The sequence below is a fragment of the Pan paniscus genome, chromosome 17 (assembly GCF_029289425.2).
Source record: "Pan paniscus chromosome 17, NHGRI_mPanPan1-v2.0_pri, whole genome shotgun sequence".
In the NCBI taxonomy this organism is placed as follows: Eukaryota; Metazoa; Chordata; class Mammalia; order Primates; family Hominidae; genus Pan; species Pan paniscus.
In genome coordinates, this window is record NC_073266.2 from 43,754,410 (window position 1) to 43,771,090 (window position 16,681).

Genomic DNA, 16,681 nt, shown 5'->3' on the forward strand with positions numbered 1-16,681 from the left:
TAGAAAGCTCTCCCTGTCCCATTGCCTCCCCCAACCCTGTCCCCACTCCTGCCTGTACACACTCATAGAGGAGAAAGGGGCAGCTATATAGGTGAAGAAAATTAGAAAATATTTAGGTGGGAAAGCACTGTTTTACATCCACAGAATAGATTGAGCAATTTGCATTTTATCATTTTATGGGACAATTAAGACAGTTTATACTTCTGTTATGGCTGTCATTTATAAATTGTATACTAAATTTCTTTGACCACAGTTTCTGTCCAAATTCACACCCCTGAGTAATCCTCAAAATAGCATTTCAAGATTTTAATGTTTGCCATCTTAACTTAGATTATATTTTGATAGAAGTTATATTCAGTTGTCAAGGTTAAACCAATCTAATCATGGTAACCAAGGTGATAACTTTCATCTTTGGTATATTTTTTAGTGAGGTGATTGTTTCTTGCTTTTTGTCTTTCACAAAACTAAGATTTAATTACTTATATTAATGTCTGCTGAGGTAGATAATAATCTAAAAAGATTTTGGTTATTGGTGAATGGGGCACTCTTTAGTTTCTCCTTCCTATTGTTGGAAGGATCTGCTTGGCTTAATTCCTCCCCCTTCACCCCACAATGATGTTTACTAGCAAAGTTCTTTGAAACATAACTGGTTAATCACCTCTCAAATTTTAAGAATGATTAAAGTTTCTTTTCTGGTGGAGTGGATGTAGGGGGATGTTTGCTTAATAGAAACAAAATCATTACCTTCTGAAAGTTTAGCTGCCAATTTATGTTGGTATTCCTGCCTTTAGCTGGTTTATACAATACCTAATGTAGAATGTGTGGCCCAGGATCATTATAAGACTTTCTGTTTTCTTTTTTTTCCCAGGCAAGTGAAAATTACATCCTGTGTAGTGATACCAGGTCACAGCTCAAATTTCTTGAAAAGCTGGATCAATTGGAGAAGCAGAGAAAGGATTTGGAAGAAAGAGAAATGTTACTTAAGGCAGCCAAGGTAAGGGCCAGTGTGATTTATGAGTGAATGTGGCCTGGCAATGTGGTCAGAGGTGGCTTTATCGTTGGTTGACTGTCTTGGTTTTATTAGGCCTTTAGATTTCTCCAGAGGATTTCCTAAAACGAAATTACTAATAGGATGTGTCACAGCCAGGATGGTGTGGTGGCTTTCAGTTAATTTAGTTTAATGAGTCATAATCTTTTGTCTTCTCACATTTCCTGTGTGCTCTCCCCATCCTCAAACCCAGGTAAAATGTTTCGTAAAATTTCAGGGTCTTTTTAGGAATCCAATTTGATACCTGCCAAGTTGAAGTTGATAGGGAAAATTTGGAAAGTAGACAGGAAGGTTATGGGTAAAATTAGTAATTTGGATTTTGTGGAACAAAATACAGGCTGGGTGGAAATAGAGTAAAAGAATAGTGAGGCTTCTTTATTTAATTTTATTTTTGGAGACAGAGTCTTGCACTGTCACCCAGGCTGGAATGCAGTGGCATGATCTCGGCTTACTGCAACCTCTGCCTCCTGGGTTTAAGCAGTTCTCTGCCTCAGACTCCTGAGTAGCTGGGACTACAGGTGCCTGCCACCACGCCTGGCTAATTTTTGTTGTTGTTGTTTGTTTGTTTTTTAGTAGAGACAGGGTTTCACCATGTTGGCCAGGTTGGTCTTGGAACTCCGACCTTGGGTGATCCGCCTGCCTTGGCCTCCCAAAGTTTTGGGATTACAGGCGTGAGCCACCCGCCTGGCCAAGGCTATTTATTTATTTCCCTTCTCCCTTATTTAAACGTTTTCCTGGGCTATTAGTGTCACATGAGGTAAAAGCTAATTCCACTACAGTTTCCATTTTGAAGCTCCACATTTCTTCGTAGGCTTTGGGCCATTGTGAGAAATCTTAAAGGCTGAGCACTGGAGTCTTAATTTTTGTTTTAAGCACATTTGTTTTAATTTCTAGTGTTCTTGATAGCTTCCCTTTTTAGAGTATTTGTTCCTAATCACATAGCAATTACTTTTTTAAAAACTAACGTATTTTGAGGCCGGGCACAGTGGCTCATGCCTGTAATCCCAGCACTTTGGAAGGCTGAGGTGGGCGGATCACAAGGTCAGGAGATCGAGACTATCCCTGGCCAACATGGTGAAACCCCATCTCAACTAAAAATACAAATATTAGCCGGGTGTGGTGGTGCACGCCTGTAGTCTCAGCTACTCAGGAGGCTGAGGCAGGGGAGCCTCTTGAACCCTGGGAGGTGGAGGTTGCAGTGAGCTGAAATCGTGCCACTACACTACGGCCTGGCGACAGAGCAAGACTCCATCTCCAAAAAATAAATAAATAAAAACAAAACAAAAAAACTCCAGAAAAACCTAATTTATTTTGAAATTGTTTAATACAGAAAAGTTGCCAAAACTGTACAAAGTACTCTCAGTCCCCTTTCCCAGATCCCCCCATTTAATACAGGAAAGTTGCCAAAACTGTACAAAGTACTCTCAGTCCCCTTTCCCAGATCCCCCCAATTTTAACATTTTACTGCATTTGCTTCATCTCTACCATTTTTGTTTTATTTTTTGTTTTTTGAGCAATCTCTCTCTGTAGCTCAAGCTAGAGTGCAGTGGCACGATCTCGGCTCACTGCAACCTCTGCCTCCCAGGTTCCAGCAATTCTCCTGTCTTAGCCTCCTGAGTAGCTGGGACTACAGACGCTCATCACCACACCCGGCGAATTTTTTGTATTTTAGTAGTGACGGGGTTTCACCATGTTGCCCAGGGTAGTCTCGAACTCCTGAGCTTGATCCGCCCGCCTCAGCCTCCCAAAGTTCTGGGATTACAGGACTGAGCCACCGTGTCCAGCCTTATCTGTACCCTTTTCATTACCCTTTCTACACATACAATCATTAATCCCCTCCCTGTTTTCCTCCCTTCTTGCCTTCCCCACTTCCTCTCTTCCTCCCTTTCTTTCTTCTTCTCTCCTCCTACCTTTCTTTCCTCTTTCTCTTTCCTTTTCTTTCTTTTTGAGACAGAGTTTCACTCTGTCACTAGGCTGGAGTACAGTGATGTGATCGTGGCTCACTGCAGCCTTCACCTCTCAGGCTCAAGCAATCCTCCCACCTCAGCTTCTTAAGTAGCTGGGACTACACGCACACACCACTACGCCTGGCTAAATTTTGATCTTTTGTAGAGACAGGATCTCCCTACAGTGTTCAAGCTAGTCTCAAATTCCTAGACTCAAGCAGTCCTCCTGCCTCAGCCTCCCAAAGTGCTGGGATTACAGGCATGAGACACTGTGCCCAGCCATTTTTCTTTTCTTAAGCTTTTTGAAAGTAGTCTTCAGACATGATGTTCCACCACTCCTGAACATTTTCATATGTAACACTATCATCTAATGCACAGCGCCCATTCTGATTTCACTAGATGGCTTAACCATGTCTCTCTTTCATGGTCCATTTTCCCATTCAGGAATTTGTATTTCATGTAGTTGTCATCTCTTTTCAGATTCTTTTAGGGTTTCTCAGTCTTTCTCTTTTATGCCCTTGACAGTTTCCAGGAGTATAAGCATTACCTTCTGTAGGATGACCTTCAACCAGGGCTCATCTGATCTTTCCTTATGATTTGACTTAGGTCAAGCATGCTTGGCAGGAATGCACAGAAATGATGCTGCACTCTTCTCAGCTGATCATTTCAAAAGGGTCATATTGGTACCTACTAGTTCTCTCCATTTTAAACTTGCCATCTCCCCCACTTTTTGATTTTTATTTTTTTGAGACAGGGTCTCACTTTGTTGCCCAGACTGGAGTGCAGTGGTATGATCACTGCTCACTGGAGCCTTGGCCTCTTGGGCTTAAGCAATCCTCCCACCTCAGCCCCCCAAGTAGTTGGGACTACAGGCACATGCCACCACACCTGGATAAATTTTTTAATTTTTTAGAGATAGAGTCTCACTATATTGCCCAGGCTCATTTTTCCCTTTGTAATCAATTAGTTTTTCATAGGACGGCATTCTAAGATGATACCAATATCCAATTCCTCATCAAACCTCCGTGTGTTAACCATAACATCTGTTGTGATGTCTGCCTAAATCAGCTACCTCTGTCATGGTTGCAAAATGTCAATTTATTCCCATCAACTCTCCTCGTTTTATTAGCACCCTACCATGTGGAAGAGCTTTCCTTCTTTATTCATATTAGTATGGGCTAATGATTTCTCTTTGTCTCAATAGGTTGTAATTCATTACTGTCATTTATTTTGTTGCTCAAATTGCCCCTGAGTGGAAGACCCTTCCAGCTGGCCCTTCTGTCCCTTAGTCATGTGTCCATCCATCACTCACTGAGCATGTCCTCACTTTCAGGCACAAGGCACTCCAGGCCCAGCTTATACTTTTCGTGCTCTAGCCCCAAAATCAGCCATTTCTCTAAGAAGCCTGCCTTCTTTTCTGTTGAGGATGACATTCAGAAACTGAGCTTAGGTCATACGGTATACTCATTGCTAAAAGGGTGTCATTACATCTAGGCCTTCTCAATGGACAGATCTAGGAAATGTATATATGGTATGTGTATATGTACACGTTTATATATATATACACACAAATGTCCATCTGTAACTATTTCTATATCTGTGTATATATTATAAAACCGTGAGTTCATATGGATACCTGCAACTCCAATCCAGTGCCTCAGAGTTCCTTCTACCCTTAATCTCTCCATGTTTGTAAAAACATTCTCCAGTCTTGAGAAACTTGGCTCCCATTATCCTTGATATATTTAACTTATGTCCTCTATCAGTTATTTAATCAATGTAACTAATCTCTCAACTAGCCATGCTGGCTGACTCCTCTGTCTGCTACTACTAATTTCCCCACCCCATTTCATTGTCTGTGTAATTGGCCACCATGCTCACAGACCCATTCCTTGATGAGACCCCCACTCCCTCACCACCTTGTATTCTTCACCACTGGCCTATACCTTCACATGCCCCAGCTCCCCATAAGGATATGGAGCACCACAGCCTTGTCACTGTGCTGCTTCCTGCTGTCCTACAGTCTCAGTCCCCACATTGACACCCACTGCACTGGGAAGAGCAGGAAGGTGGGACAGAAAGATGCTCTTTCTTGAGCCCTCAAGTGTTATAAGTAAGCACTTAGTCATTGTAATGAGGTGGTTTATTGGTATTTTATTTCCACTTACTGTGCTGTAAACAAGGTCATAAACTATTAAATACTAGCTTAGTTATTATTGAATATCATAATGTATTATACTTGCTCTTTATCTCCTTTGGCTTTTCCTTCTTTACCAGATGTCTAAATGTTGGATTTAGTAGTTTTGAATCCTATGCCACCTTCTCTGTCTTCATTCCCTTTTATGTTTGTATCTCCATTTCAGCCTGCATTACGAAAATCTGGACTCATACTATTAACTCCCTACTTGACATGACTTCATTGGCTAATAGTTATTTCAAAATTAATATGTCCAAAACAGCTCCTGTTATTCCTCTCCCCTCTAAATACCTTTTACTCTTATAGATTTTCTTGACTCAATAAATTACACCACCATCTTCCCAGATGTTCAAGCTGAAAAACATAGGCATCATCTTTAACTCCATTCTGTGTCTCCTCTCTCCCTGCATCCAAACCACCTATCTTATTTCTAAAATGTACCCAACTTTTCTTCATCACTATTGTCATTACTCTAGTCTAATTCATCTTTCACTTGGACTTTCATACTAACTTCTAAGTAGCCTTCTTTTCCTTCTACAGTCCATTCCTCTATTTCTCCTACTGTGGTCAGAATAATGTTTTTATAACAAATCATGTGTGTCTCTTTTGCCTAAAAGCCTCCAGTGGCTTCCTGTTGCACTTAAATGTAAACTTCTTACCAAATTTTAAAAGGCCTTATATTGTTTGGCACCCACCTACCTCTCTGAGCTTGCCTTGTCAACTACTCGCTCCAGGCACACTGACCTTTCTGTTCCTTGAATGTGCCCAACTTAGGATATTAGACTTCTAACTAGGCATCTTGAACTGACCATTGAGTTCCCTTCCCCTAAGTCTGCTTTTTCTTAGATCTCTACTCTCTTAGAAAGTTGCAATTACCATCCTCCAAGATGCTTGGGACAAAATCCCAGGAGTCATCCTTGATTCCTCTCTTTACTTCATAACTGGCAACCAGCCCGGAAGCAAATCTGATCAACTTTACCTGCAAAGATATGTTTTGAATGCAACCATTTATCATCTTCTGTGCTTTGATGCTAGTCCATGCTTCCCTTATCTTCTTTCCAGTCAGTCTCTTCTTCACAACAGTTGTTTTAGAGCAGTCTACAAATTGCTCTGTGTGCCTTTCTGTTCAATCTTGGATCCCTACAGTGCACCCTCTACAGAGTGGCCAGAGCCTTTTGTTTTGTTTTGTTTTGTTTTGTTTTGTTTAAAGTGTTACATCAGTGGCATCTCACCCCTGTGCTCCAAACACGCCAGTGGATTTTTGTTGTTGTTATTGTTTTTGAGACGGAGTTTTGTTGTTGCCCAGGCTGCAGTGCAATGGGGTGGTCTCGGCTCACTGCAACCTCCGCCTCCCAAGTTCAAGCATTTCTCCTGCCTCAGCCTCCTAAGTAGCTGGGATTACAGGTGCCCGCCACCATGCCTGGCTACTTTTTGCATTATTAGTAGAGACGGGGTTTCACCATGTTGGCCAGGGTGGTCTCGAACTCTCCTGACCTTTGGTGATCCACCCACCTCAGCCTCCCAAAGTGCTGGGATTACAGGCGTGAGCCACCGTGCCCAGCCCAGTGGATTGTTTTTATAGCTGGAATTAAAGCCCCAATTCCTTATCATGGCCTACAAGGCAACACATGATCTCCAGCCTTTCTCTTTCACCTTTTTTCTATGCTTCAACCACATGGACCATCTTTCTTTCCTCGAGTATATTCCCATTTTAAGGCTTTAGCAATTACTGTCCCTTCTGCTTGGAATGTTTTCCTCCAGATCTTTGCATGACTACATCTTTTTTGTTGTTTAGATATCTACTCAAATATCACTTCTCAGAGATGTCTTCCCTACTATCCTAGCTACAGAAGTACACACCACACTTCTCTATCACATTATTCTATTTATTTTCTTTATTTTTGTTTTTAATTTAATTTTTAAATTTTATATATTTTATTTTTAAATTGTTATTATTTTTTTTGGAGACAGGGTCTTGCTGTGTTGCCCAGGCTGGAGTGCAGTGGCCCCATCTCAGCTCACTGCAACCTCTGCCTCCCGGGTTCAAACGATTCTTGGGTCTCAGCCTCCCAAATAGTTGGGACTACAGGTGCATGCCACCATGCCCAAATTAAATTTATTTTATTTTGAAACAGGGTCTCATTTAGTTGCCCAGGCTGGAGTGCAGTGGCATGATAATAGCTCTCTACAGGCCTTGATCTCCCAGGCTCAAGCAGTCTACCCACCCACCTCAGCTTGCTGAGTAGCTGGGACTATAGGCACGTGTCACTATGCCTGGCTAATTTTTTAAATTTTTAGTAGAAATGGGGTCTTGCTGCATTAGATAGGCTGGTCTCGAACTTGAGCTCAAATAATTCTCCCACCTTGGCCTCCCAAAGTACTGGGATTATAGGTGTGAGCCACTGCCTCTAGCCTATTTAATTTCCTTTTATAGCACTTAACAGTGTCAGCAATTATTTGTTTTGTATTTTTACCCATCACTAATATTTTACATATCATAAATGTGTTTCATTTTTATAAAATTTTTTATTTTTCTCTTCTTAAAATGTAAGTTACTTGAGTTACTACAATTACTTTGTCTCCTTATATCATCTGTCTCCAAAGGCTAGAACAGTAGCACACAGAGTAGAATCTGTACTATGGATGACCAACAAATATTGGGTGACTGACAAAGACTTGATACTGAAATGTGCCCATTTTATATTGGGGCAAAATATTATATACACACCCACATATATATGTATATATATATAATGCATATTTTAATATAAATACATATATACACAGACTCATTCTCTGGTGATACTATAGCTAGAGTAACAAAAGAGTTTATCTTTTCGCTTGAAATGAAATTTTCTTAGTAGATTGGGGACTAAAATGAAGAAAAATTTTACCAGCTTTGGGTTGAATTTTGTGTAGATATTTAAGATGTTTGAAATTAGTAGGCACTCAAATTTAAAGACTATCTCTTATATTTTCCTTTAACCAAAGGTTCTGGTAAATCAATAAATGTATCAGGTAAACTTATTAAATATGAAAATACTTTTAGCTTTTATTTAGTTAGCTATCTAGATATTACCTTAGTTAACGAAGGTTTCATTTTATGGAACAAATATTCAGATTTATAAGCAATTAAATAACTTTGTCATGGTGAGAAAAAAGGATATACGTATCCCAAACATGTTTTCCAGTGGACAGATATTCATGGTGTCAGAAATAAAGTTCCCTACCCTTTGTTCCATCATAGCTTGATACATAGAAAACAGCTCTCTTCTTATGCCAGTTCTGTATTATGGAAGGCGACATCCAATAAACAATTATTGAACATGGTGCACAGCATTCTATTAAGTGCTATTGAGGACCCAAAGATGATAAGACATTCTAATTAAAATACTGAGATGTATTTTCTACTTATAATTTTAGAAATTATACCTTTAAAGAGAGATTTGGTTCAAGGTTAGTCAGGTTCTTGATTTTAATAGTCCTCGAAATACCTATGTTTTCCCAAATGGCTTCACCTGAAGATCAGCCAGTATTGATTGTTTTTATTCATTTAAACCAACAATTATTCTTTTTTTCTTTTCCTTCATCTGTACCATCAATTTTTTAGTTTTCAGTGTTCCTACAAGAACAACGTCATGCCTCAACTGGACCTGACTGACATCGTTAGCATCATTTTCAGTATAAGCTTCCTCCAGGCTAGAACTGCAGCAGCCAGCCCAGATGATGAGGGGGCAGGGGAAACCAGGGTGGGAGTGCAGCTAGACTGGATTGAGGTATTTTCCCCTGGAGCTAAGATATTCAGTCACAAGAGAAAATTGTCATTTATTAAATATTTAATGGCAACTATGGTGTTCAGATGCTAGTAATTTCTATTAAAATTTTCTTTTCCTTTGATAGAGTCGTTCTAATAAAGAAGATCCAGAACAACTGAGATTAAAGCAGAAAGCCAAAGAGGTAGGACTTTCAAGTTACCATGCTTGTCTTTGTGTTTGAGGGAAGGTTGGCAGCTCTCTCCTGGCAATTAGGTCAGGGTTTATTTTGCTGTTGCATACCATTTGCAGAAGCCTTGGGGAAGGACAGGAACTGCTAAAGGCAAGGGCAGTACTTCAAATGAGGTCAATGAGTTATGTGCTCTCTTTTTAAAATTTATTTTCAAGGCTTAGGCCTGTCTCGAAATGGGTCTTTGTAAACTACAGCAGCATACTTGGAGGAATATAATGTGAGATTTAAAAAAAAAAAGAAACTTTTGAGATTTAGCATCTGGGACTGTACAATAGGCTACATTTTTCCAGGGTAATTGTTCGTTTTGTAAATCTGATACTGCTTATAATTCTTTGGCTGGGAGGCGGTACTGGGATTTAGTTTTAAATGGAAAATGCCTCTGGCTTTTAATTTTCTGGGCCCAGCAGTTTTCTGTTCTGGAATGGAGCCCTTGTTTCACACAGTTCATGTTTAGCTGCAGGGGTTTTAGTTTATAGCTTAGACTGGTTAAGCTTTTACTCCCAGAGGCCTCTGCATAGCAACTGTAGAAATCAACAAATAAGTTCATTTATGTCTGCAGCCTCCTCTCAGTAGCTGACTTTTTACATTTCCCAATATCCATTTCCTGACTTTTCTAGCCCCAGAGAAAAAAGCTCCACTAATTGGAGCTTATTTTAATTGAGCCTTAATATTGGATCTCACTGGAGTTGCCCCCAGAGCTGCTGAGAACAGAATGAAATGAAAGTACCTAAGGTTGAAGATGCAGTGTGTGTATGGGTGTGTGTGTGAAATTTTTCACTTGACCTACAGATTCTTTTCCCTCCTGAATAAATCATCAAGCCTGTTCACATTTCTGATTAAGGATCTGACAGCAGATGATAATAAAGACAATTGAGGTGTGAGACGTGTGATATGAGCTGAAGAAATTGGTTTCTATAGTTACTTCACTGATTTCATGCAATTTTTAAGGATCTTTGTGCTAAATAAGAGTGATTTTCTGAGCAACCTTTTCCCTTAACTGTGCCTCTTGAACTATGAAATTTGTTGTTGCTTAACATTGCTGCAGTTGGCTCCTAGGTGCCAGCAGCAGCAGGTTATTTATGAATGTTTTAAAGGCCCTTATTGTTTGGATTAATGTAGGAATTGAGGCAAAACAAGTGGAAATCTAGTAAGATTCTTACAATCAATGTGGTGTGTTTTCATTAACATAGAGAAGGAAAATACATGAACTCTGGGTGGAGGGATTTCAGGATTGGGACAGGGAACGCTGGAAAGGGATAACACTTTTAAAAAAAAGTTGAGAGCAGAAACATTTTATTTTCAGCAACAAGATATTCCTTATACTGATGTCTTTCCAGTGGAAAATGTATCTAAAATTATTAGTATGAGAACTGTACCTATAATTCTCTTTAAGCAAACCTGGCATGAGGATAGATTATTTAGGGATGGGCAACCTACTGTTGCTCTGAATCATGGGTATCCCACCTTGTTTTAATTAAGGACTGACTAGATGCTTATCTTCTAATTGCATTCCCTTTTTGGAAAATGTGCAACAGAAAGCTTACCCTTTTAACCTTACCCTGTCTGTTCCTCCTTCATAAACCTTCATGAGCATCTGAATCTTAGATTAATTCTTCCTTCAGCTTTGTATGGGATGTTTTGTTTTTGTTTGCATTTTATTTTAGTATGTTGTTTAATAATTCCCTAAGGGATGAATAGGTAGACAACATTTTTCAAAGAAATCTGTGAGAGGAAATGTACCAAAAAAATGCCTCTGTTAATGAGAACAGGTGGTAGCAAACCTGTGTTTTTCTCTTCCTTTGCACCTCCATTTATTTCTTTTTCCAAACAAGGTTAAAGGAATTCAATATAACTTCTTTCCAAAATATTTTGAAAGTTTTCTGGTTGCTTCCTATCATAAATCCTCTTTGATCAAAAAAATGAATCAAATACATTGGCCCCTTTCCAAGAACAGAGCCACTCTGTTTTGCAAATGTTTGGTGAAAGTCAAATATTGTCATTTTTGTCATTCTCCTGCCCCCTAGAGTTCTTAATAACTTGAGTGTTCTAAGGGGCTGTAGTTGAGAATCAAATACACAGTGGTAGTGTATATTGTTTGATTGCATAAATATTGACCATATCTTTTTTCTTTTCTTTCTTTCTTTTTTTTTTTTTTTTGAGATGGAGTCTCACTCTGTTGCCGAGGCTGGAGTGCAGTGGCATGATCTCAGCTCAGGCAGCCTCCACCTCCCAGGTTCAAGCGATTCTCCAGCCTCAGCCTCCCGAGTAGCTGGGATTACAGGCGCGTACCACCGCATCCAGCTAATTTTTGTATTTTTAGTAGAGATGGGGTTTCACTATGTTGGCCAGGCTGGTCTCAAACTCCTGACCTCAGGTGATCCACCCGCTTCAGCCTCCCAAAGTGCTGGAATTACAGGCGTGAGCAACTGTGCCTGGCTGACCATATCTTAATAGAGAGTTGGATTGCTTGCTTGATGGTAATTTGTGAGGTTAGCATTTAGGATGCACTAATCACTATCATGCTGGTATAAACTGTGATGCTTTGGGTTGTGAATTTTTGGTATTTGGCTGTCTGAGAAGTTTTCTTTGTTCACTCATGAATTTTTTATTTAGCACAGATGCCTTATGCTTGCTTGATTTAGAACTGATCTGTTTTCCCTTTCAAACCTACCTACCAGGCTTGTCATAGAAAAAAAGATTACTGGCTATCTTATAAATGCAGAACTTCGAAGAACTGTTTACAGAAGCTGTAGGCTTTATTTATGCTGAGAAATGTTTCAGCAGTGATATTTCTCATATAAATATTAAATCACAATCTGAATCCCCTTCATTCATAATCTTATCCATATTTGCTTTCAACTGTTAAGGACTAGAATTCTTAAGCCAGGTGTAGTGGCTTACACCTGTAATCCTAGCACTTTGGGAGGCTGAGATGGGTGAATCACCTGAGCTTAGGAGTTCGAGACCAGCCTGGGCAACATGATGAAACCCTGTCTCTACTAAAAATACAAAAAATTAGCTGAGCGTGGTGGTGCACACCTGTAATCCCAGTTACTCAGGAGTCTGAGACATGAGAATCACTTGAATCTGAGTGGCAGAGGTTGCAGTGAGCCGACATGGTGCCACTGGACTGACTCCAGCCTGGGTGACAGAGTGAGACTCTGTCTCAGAAAAAAAGAACTAGAATTTTTTTTTTTTTTTTTTTTGTGAGACGGAATTTCGCTCTTGTTGCCCAGGCTAGAGTGCAATGGCACGATCTTGGCTCACTGCAACCTCTGCCTCCCAGATTCAAGAGATTCTCCTGCCTCAGCCTCCTGAGTAGCTGAGATTACAGGCATGTGCCACCATGCCCGGCTAATTTTGTATTTTTAGTAGAGATGGGGTTTCTCCATGTTGGTCAGGCTAGTTTTGAACTCCCGACCTCAGGTGATCCTCCTGCCTCGGCCTCCCAAAGTGCTGGGATTACAGGCATGAGCCACTACGCCTGGATCATTTCTCCTGTAGTTTTTCTTTCCTCTAATAAAGTTTTAGAGGCTGTTCATCTTTGCATTCCACATGGAAGGACAAATTGTGTTAAACTGGACAGGTTTTTATAAAAGCGTCAAATAATTTCTTTTCATTCTTCCTATCGACTTCTACCAATTTTGTCATTCTCTTTTGGCTCTTAAAAACAGACTGCCTTTGGGTTGGCCTCCAGCCTAGTCTTATTCCATTGAAGAAGTTCCTGCTGCATAGTGTTCTTATTAACCTGACAGGTTTTCTGTCTATTTGAAAACCAGCTGATATGTCTGTGGATATTCCTGTAATTCAAACGTTTTATTTTCAACTTACGGGCTGTCTTCTTTCCCTTTCTCTGTTGCCTGAAAAAACATTATAAGCGTCCTCTCTCTTTTTCTCGCTATTATAACTTTATATTTTCTATACTAGCCCTTTCAAATTCTGAAATGTTTATGATTTTTCTAGATACTTTTCCTAAAATGTAAGTACCTGCATTCTTTCATTTTACCATCTCTTTGTGAAAGTTTTGTTTTAGTTGGTTTTTTTTGTTTTTGTTTTTGAGAAGGGTCTCACTCTGTCACCCAGGCTGGAGCGCAGTGACGCAATCTGAGCTCGCTGCAGCTTTGACCTCCTGGGCTCAAGCGCTCCTCCTACCTCAGCCTACCAAGTGGTTGGGACCACAGGCACATGCCACCATACCTGGCTAATTTTTTAAATTTTTTGGAAAGTGGGGGTCTCCCAGTGTTATCTAGGCTGATCTCGATCTTGTGGCCTGAAGTGATCCTTCTGCCTCAGCCTCCATAAGTTCTGGGATTATAGGCGTGAGACACTGTGCCCCGCTGAATTGTTTTTTAATAAATAGGTTACTAATTGCTAAACTCTAACTTCAGACAAGCAGGCATATCTTTATTTAATGCAGCTGCAAACTTCTATGATGTGTGTTATGTGTCCTAGATTAAAATCTGGCCCTCGGTATTTTCTTTTCTTACACATCGTCCAGAATTTTGTAGAGCTATTTGTCTGACTTTGCAGTTGAAACATTCTGATTTGATTGTTACATATTTTCAGACCCTTATTTCCTTTTGAATTTCTTCTTTCTCCTTTGGGAAATGTGAGTTCAATGCATCTGTGCAGGGTGAGACAAAGAATTCATTTACTTTCTTTTTACCAATTCCTAGCATTCCACTTTGATTTGTTATCGGATGGTGAGGGAGAAAAAGGAAATCAAGACCTCCTGGTATATTTGCTTCACAGTGCAACCTATAGGAACTGGGAAAAAGAATAAATACTAAATGATTAAAATGTAGACCAGATTAGAAGCCCTGTATCCTAAAGTTTTTGGGATTTTTGTTTATAGAAAATATAGGTTATAAAAACTGTTGGTGCAATTCTTCATAAAACATTGTACAAGAAATAAAATACTGAATCATAAGGCTCATTACTGATTAGAAAATATTTAGGTACGAGAACAGCACAGTATATTTTTAAAATGAAATTTGAAAATATATGAAGTCAATGAAAGGTGATAGGTAAACTATTAAATTATATCAATTTGTATTTAAACTTCATGCAAGTTCTACATGGCCAAAACTCATGGAGTACTGGACAGGGACAAATGAAACTTGTCATAAAAAGTACATTCTAGCAATCAAATTAATATAGCAAGAGGAAGACATTCTTAAAATGACAAGTTATAAATAACTTGTGTATGACAGCAGAGAAACAGATTGAAAGGTTTCAAAGCATTGATAGTCTAGGACAGTGGTTCTCAAACGTTGACATGCATAAAATTATCTGGAGAGCTTGTTAAAATACAGATTACTAGGTCCCACAACCAGAGTTTATAATACTGTAGTAGATCTAGGGTAGGACTTGAAAATGGGATTTCCAATAAATTACCAGATGTTGCTGCTATTGCTGCTGCTGCTCTGCAGATCACACTGAGAACCATTGATCTAGGATGAGAAAGAAGGGGGGCTTTAAAAGTCATCACTTTTATTTTCCCACTAACTAAATGGTCAAAATACTGTGATTTGGGAATCTGAGATTTGGCCTCTTGAACTGTTATAGTTCATTTATCATCCAATTATCATTCATTAGGTTCTCTTGGAACCATGAAAGCTTCACTAGGTTTCCTTCATGGATATTTTTACAAGATAACTTTAATGGTAGTATTTCTTTACTGGTATACCTTAAATGGAAAAGAAAATATTAGAGATTCATAAGAAGATTGCATGCATACTTTATTTTGATGTGTAGGATCTATGTGTTTTGAGAGACTTATTACTCTCTTAGTAGAAAGATGCCTGTTTAAAAAAAATATAGCATTGAACTGGAAGTAAAGTATCTTGGATTCTAGATTCAGCCTGCCATTATCAAGAGCTTGCTTTAATTCTTTGAACTTACCTCTGTTTCCTCGTATTTAAATGAACTTAACGATTCCTGCTCTGCTTATAAGATTGTCATAATTTAGGGGAAGGCGAGGCATAAAAGAAAAAACCAGTAGTTTATAAACACTAACTGTAGGAACATTTAAGATAGATGTCATTGAGCTCTTAGATTTAGGTTTGAGATAGACCATGAATATGTTCTTTCTTTCCTTCCAGAGGACTGGAAAGAAAATGAGAAGAAAAAAGCGTGTAAGGATGACAACTGAAAAAAAAATTTTGTAATATAGAATAACTGTAGCACATTTATATTTTACACAATTTATAAATCAAATGTTATTGGTTTAAGTTAAAGAGAGAAGGTGTCTAATTGAGATTATGAGGAATATACCATTTTTTTCAGGAAGGTAGGGATGGATGAGTAGGGTTGACCAGCAAGGCACCAGAGTTTACGTATCAAATTCCAGGAATCTCAGATGTTCTGGACAGTGTCCTGGTATCATAATAACCAGCCTTAGTGGTTGGGAGAGAAAAAAATAGATTCTAAACTGTTTGATTTGGTGGAATGACTGCTAATAATTGTCTTTGAGGGCTTAAAAAAGATCTTGTATTTCGGTTGTGGTATCCTTGAAGTTAAGATAAGGTGGAATGGTGATTTTTAAAAAATTTGCAACTTGCTTTTTGGTTCCCTTGACTTAAGATTCAGCTGTTAATGTTTAGTAGTTTTTTTTTCCTGTTTGTTTGTTTTGTTTATTTTAGCATTTAACCTTGCATTCCCTGGTAAACTTGATCTTTTAAGTAATGATTCAGATGTAATTATCAGCATTGTTAAGAATTTTAGAGTTTGATCCATGAAATTTTCCAAAGTATATCTAATTCAATTTAAATTTTTACTATTTAAAACATTTCCATTGTTTGGTGTTAGAGTTTTTCCATTGTAGGTGTTTACCTTTATGTGTACTTAACGTTAATTGTGAAATCTAAGCAGGACATTATTCTTAGTTCTTTTATCCTGAGTTCAAAACCTGGTGTGATACACTTTGTTTCTCTAATTTCTTTAGATTTTTTCATACATTCCTATTTGGTGGTGTGATTATTTTCATTGCTACTAACACTTTCCTTAAGCATGAGAAAGAAAAACATTTTTTGATTTCCCATATTGTCTATATCATAACTATCTAGATAAATTTGGTTCTTCCTGTTAAATGTGCCCCTGTTCCTGTCCAGGCTGTTAGCTAATATGAAACTTGGTTTATTCATTCTTCAGCTAGTACCTCTGATTCTGCTTAATCTTTTGGTTTCTGTTTTCAATAGTTTTTAATTTTCCTTTTATTCTTGAAAATTATGTGCTTAGCATCAAGAAGTACCTCTATTGAACGTTACCTCTGAGAACTTGTGTGATCTTCAAAGTAATTTCTTAATGTTTTTTGGGTCTTGATTAAAGGCTGTACTACCATGAGTTATACTTATAAATGAAGAGATGAGTACCTAACACCAGAAATAAAATAATCTTCAATTACTGTTGCTTAGTTGCCTTCTAGGGCACTACCTTGAATTTTAGAGACTTCTACTTCCTATCATAGAGACTGTGAAAAGAGAA

The 16,681-nt window shown here is 38.7% G+C and overlaps 1 protein-coding gene across 2 annotated transcripts in view; it reads left to right on the plus strand.

Annotated features, from left to right (window-relative positions):
• The window catches only part of TAF4B (TATA-box binding protein associated factor 4b), a 167,111-nt gene that overhangs the window by 101,244 nt on the left and 49,186 nt on the right, over window positions 1-16,681 (plus strand). For both annotated transcript variants that reach the window (XM_003830272.6, XM_034943437.3), the window contains exons 12-13: window positions 869-994; window positions 9,092-9,148. In XM_003830272.6, the coding sequence (XP_003830320.1) occupies window positions 869-994; window positions 9,092-9,148 (183 nt within the window). The remainder of the gene's footprint in view (window positions 1-868; window positions 995-9,091; window positions 9,149-16,681) is intronic.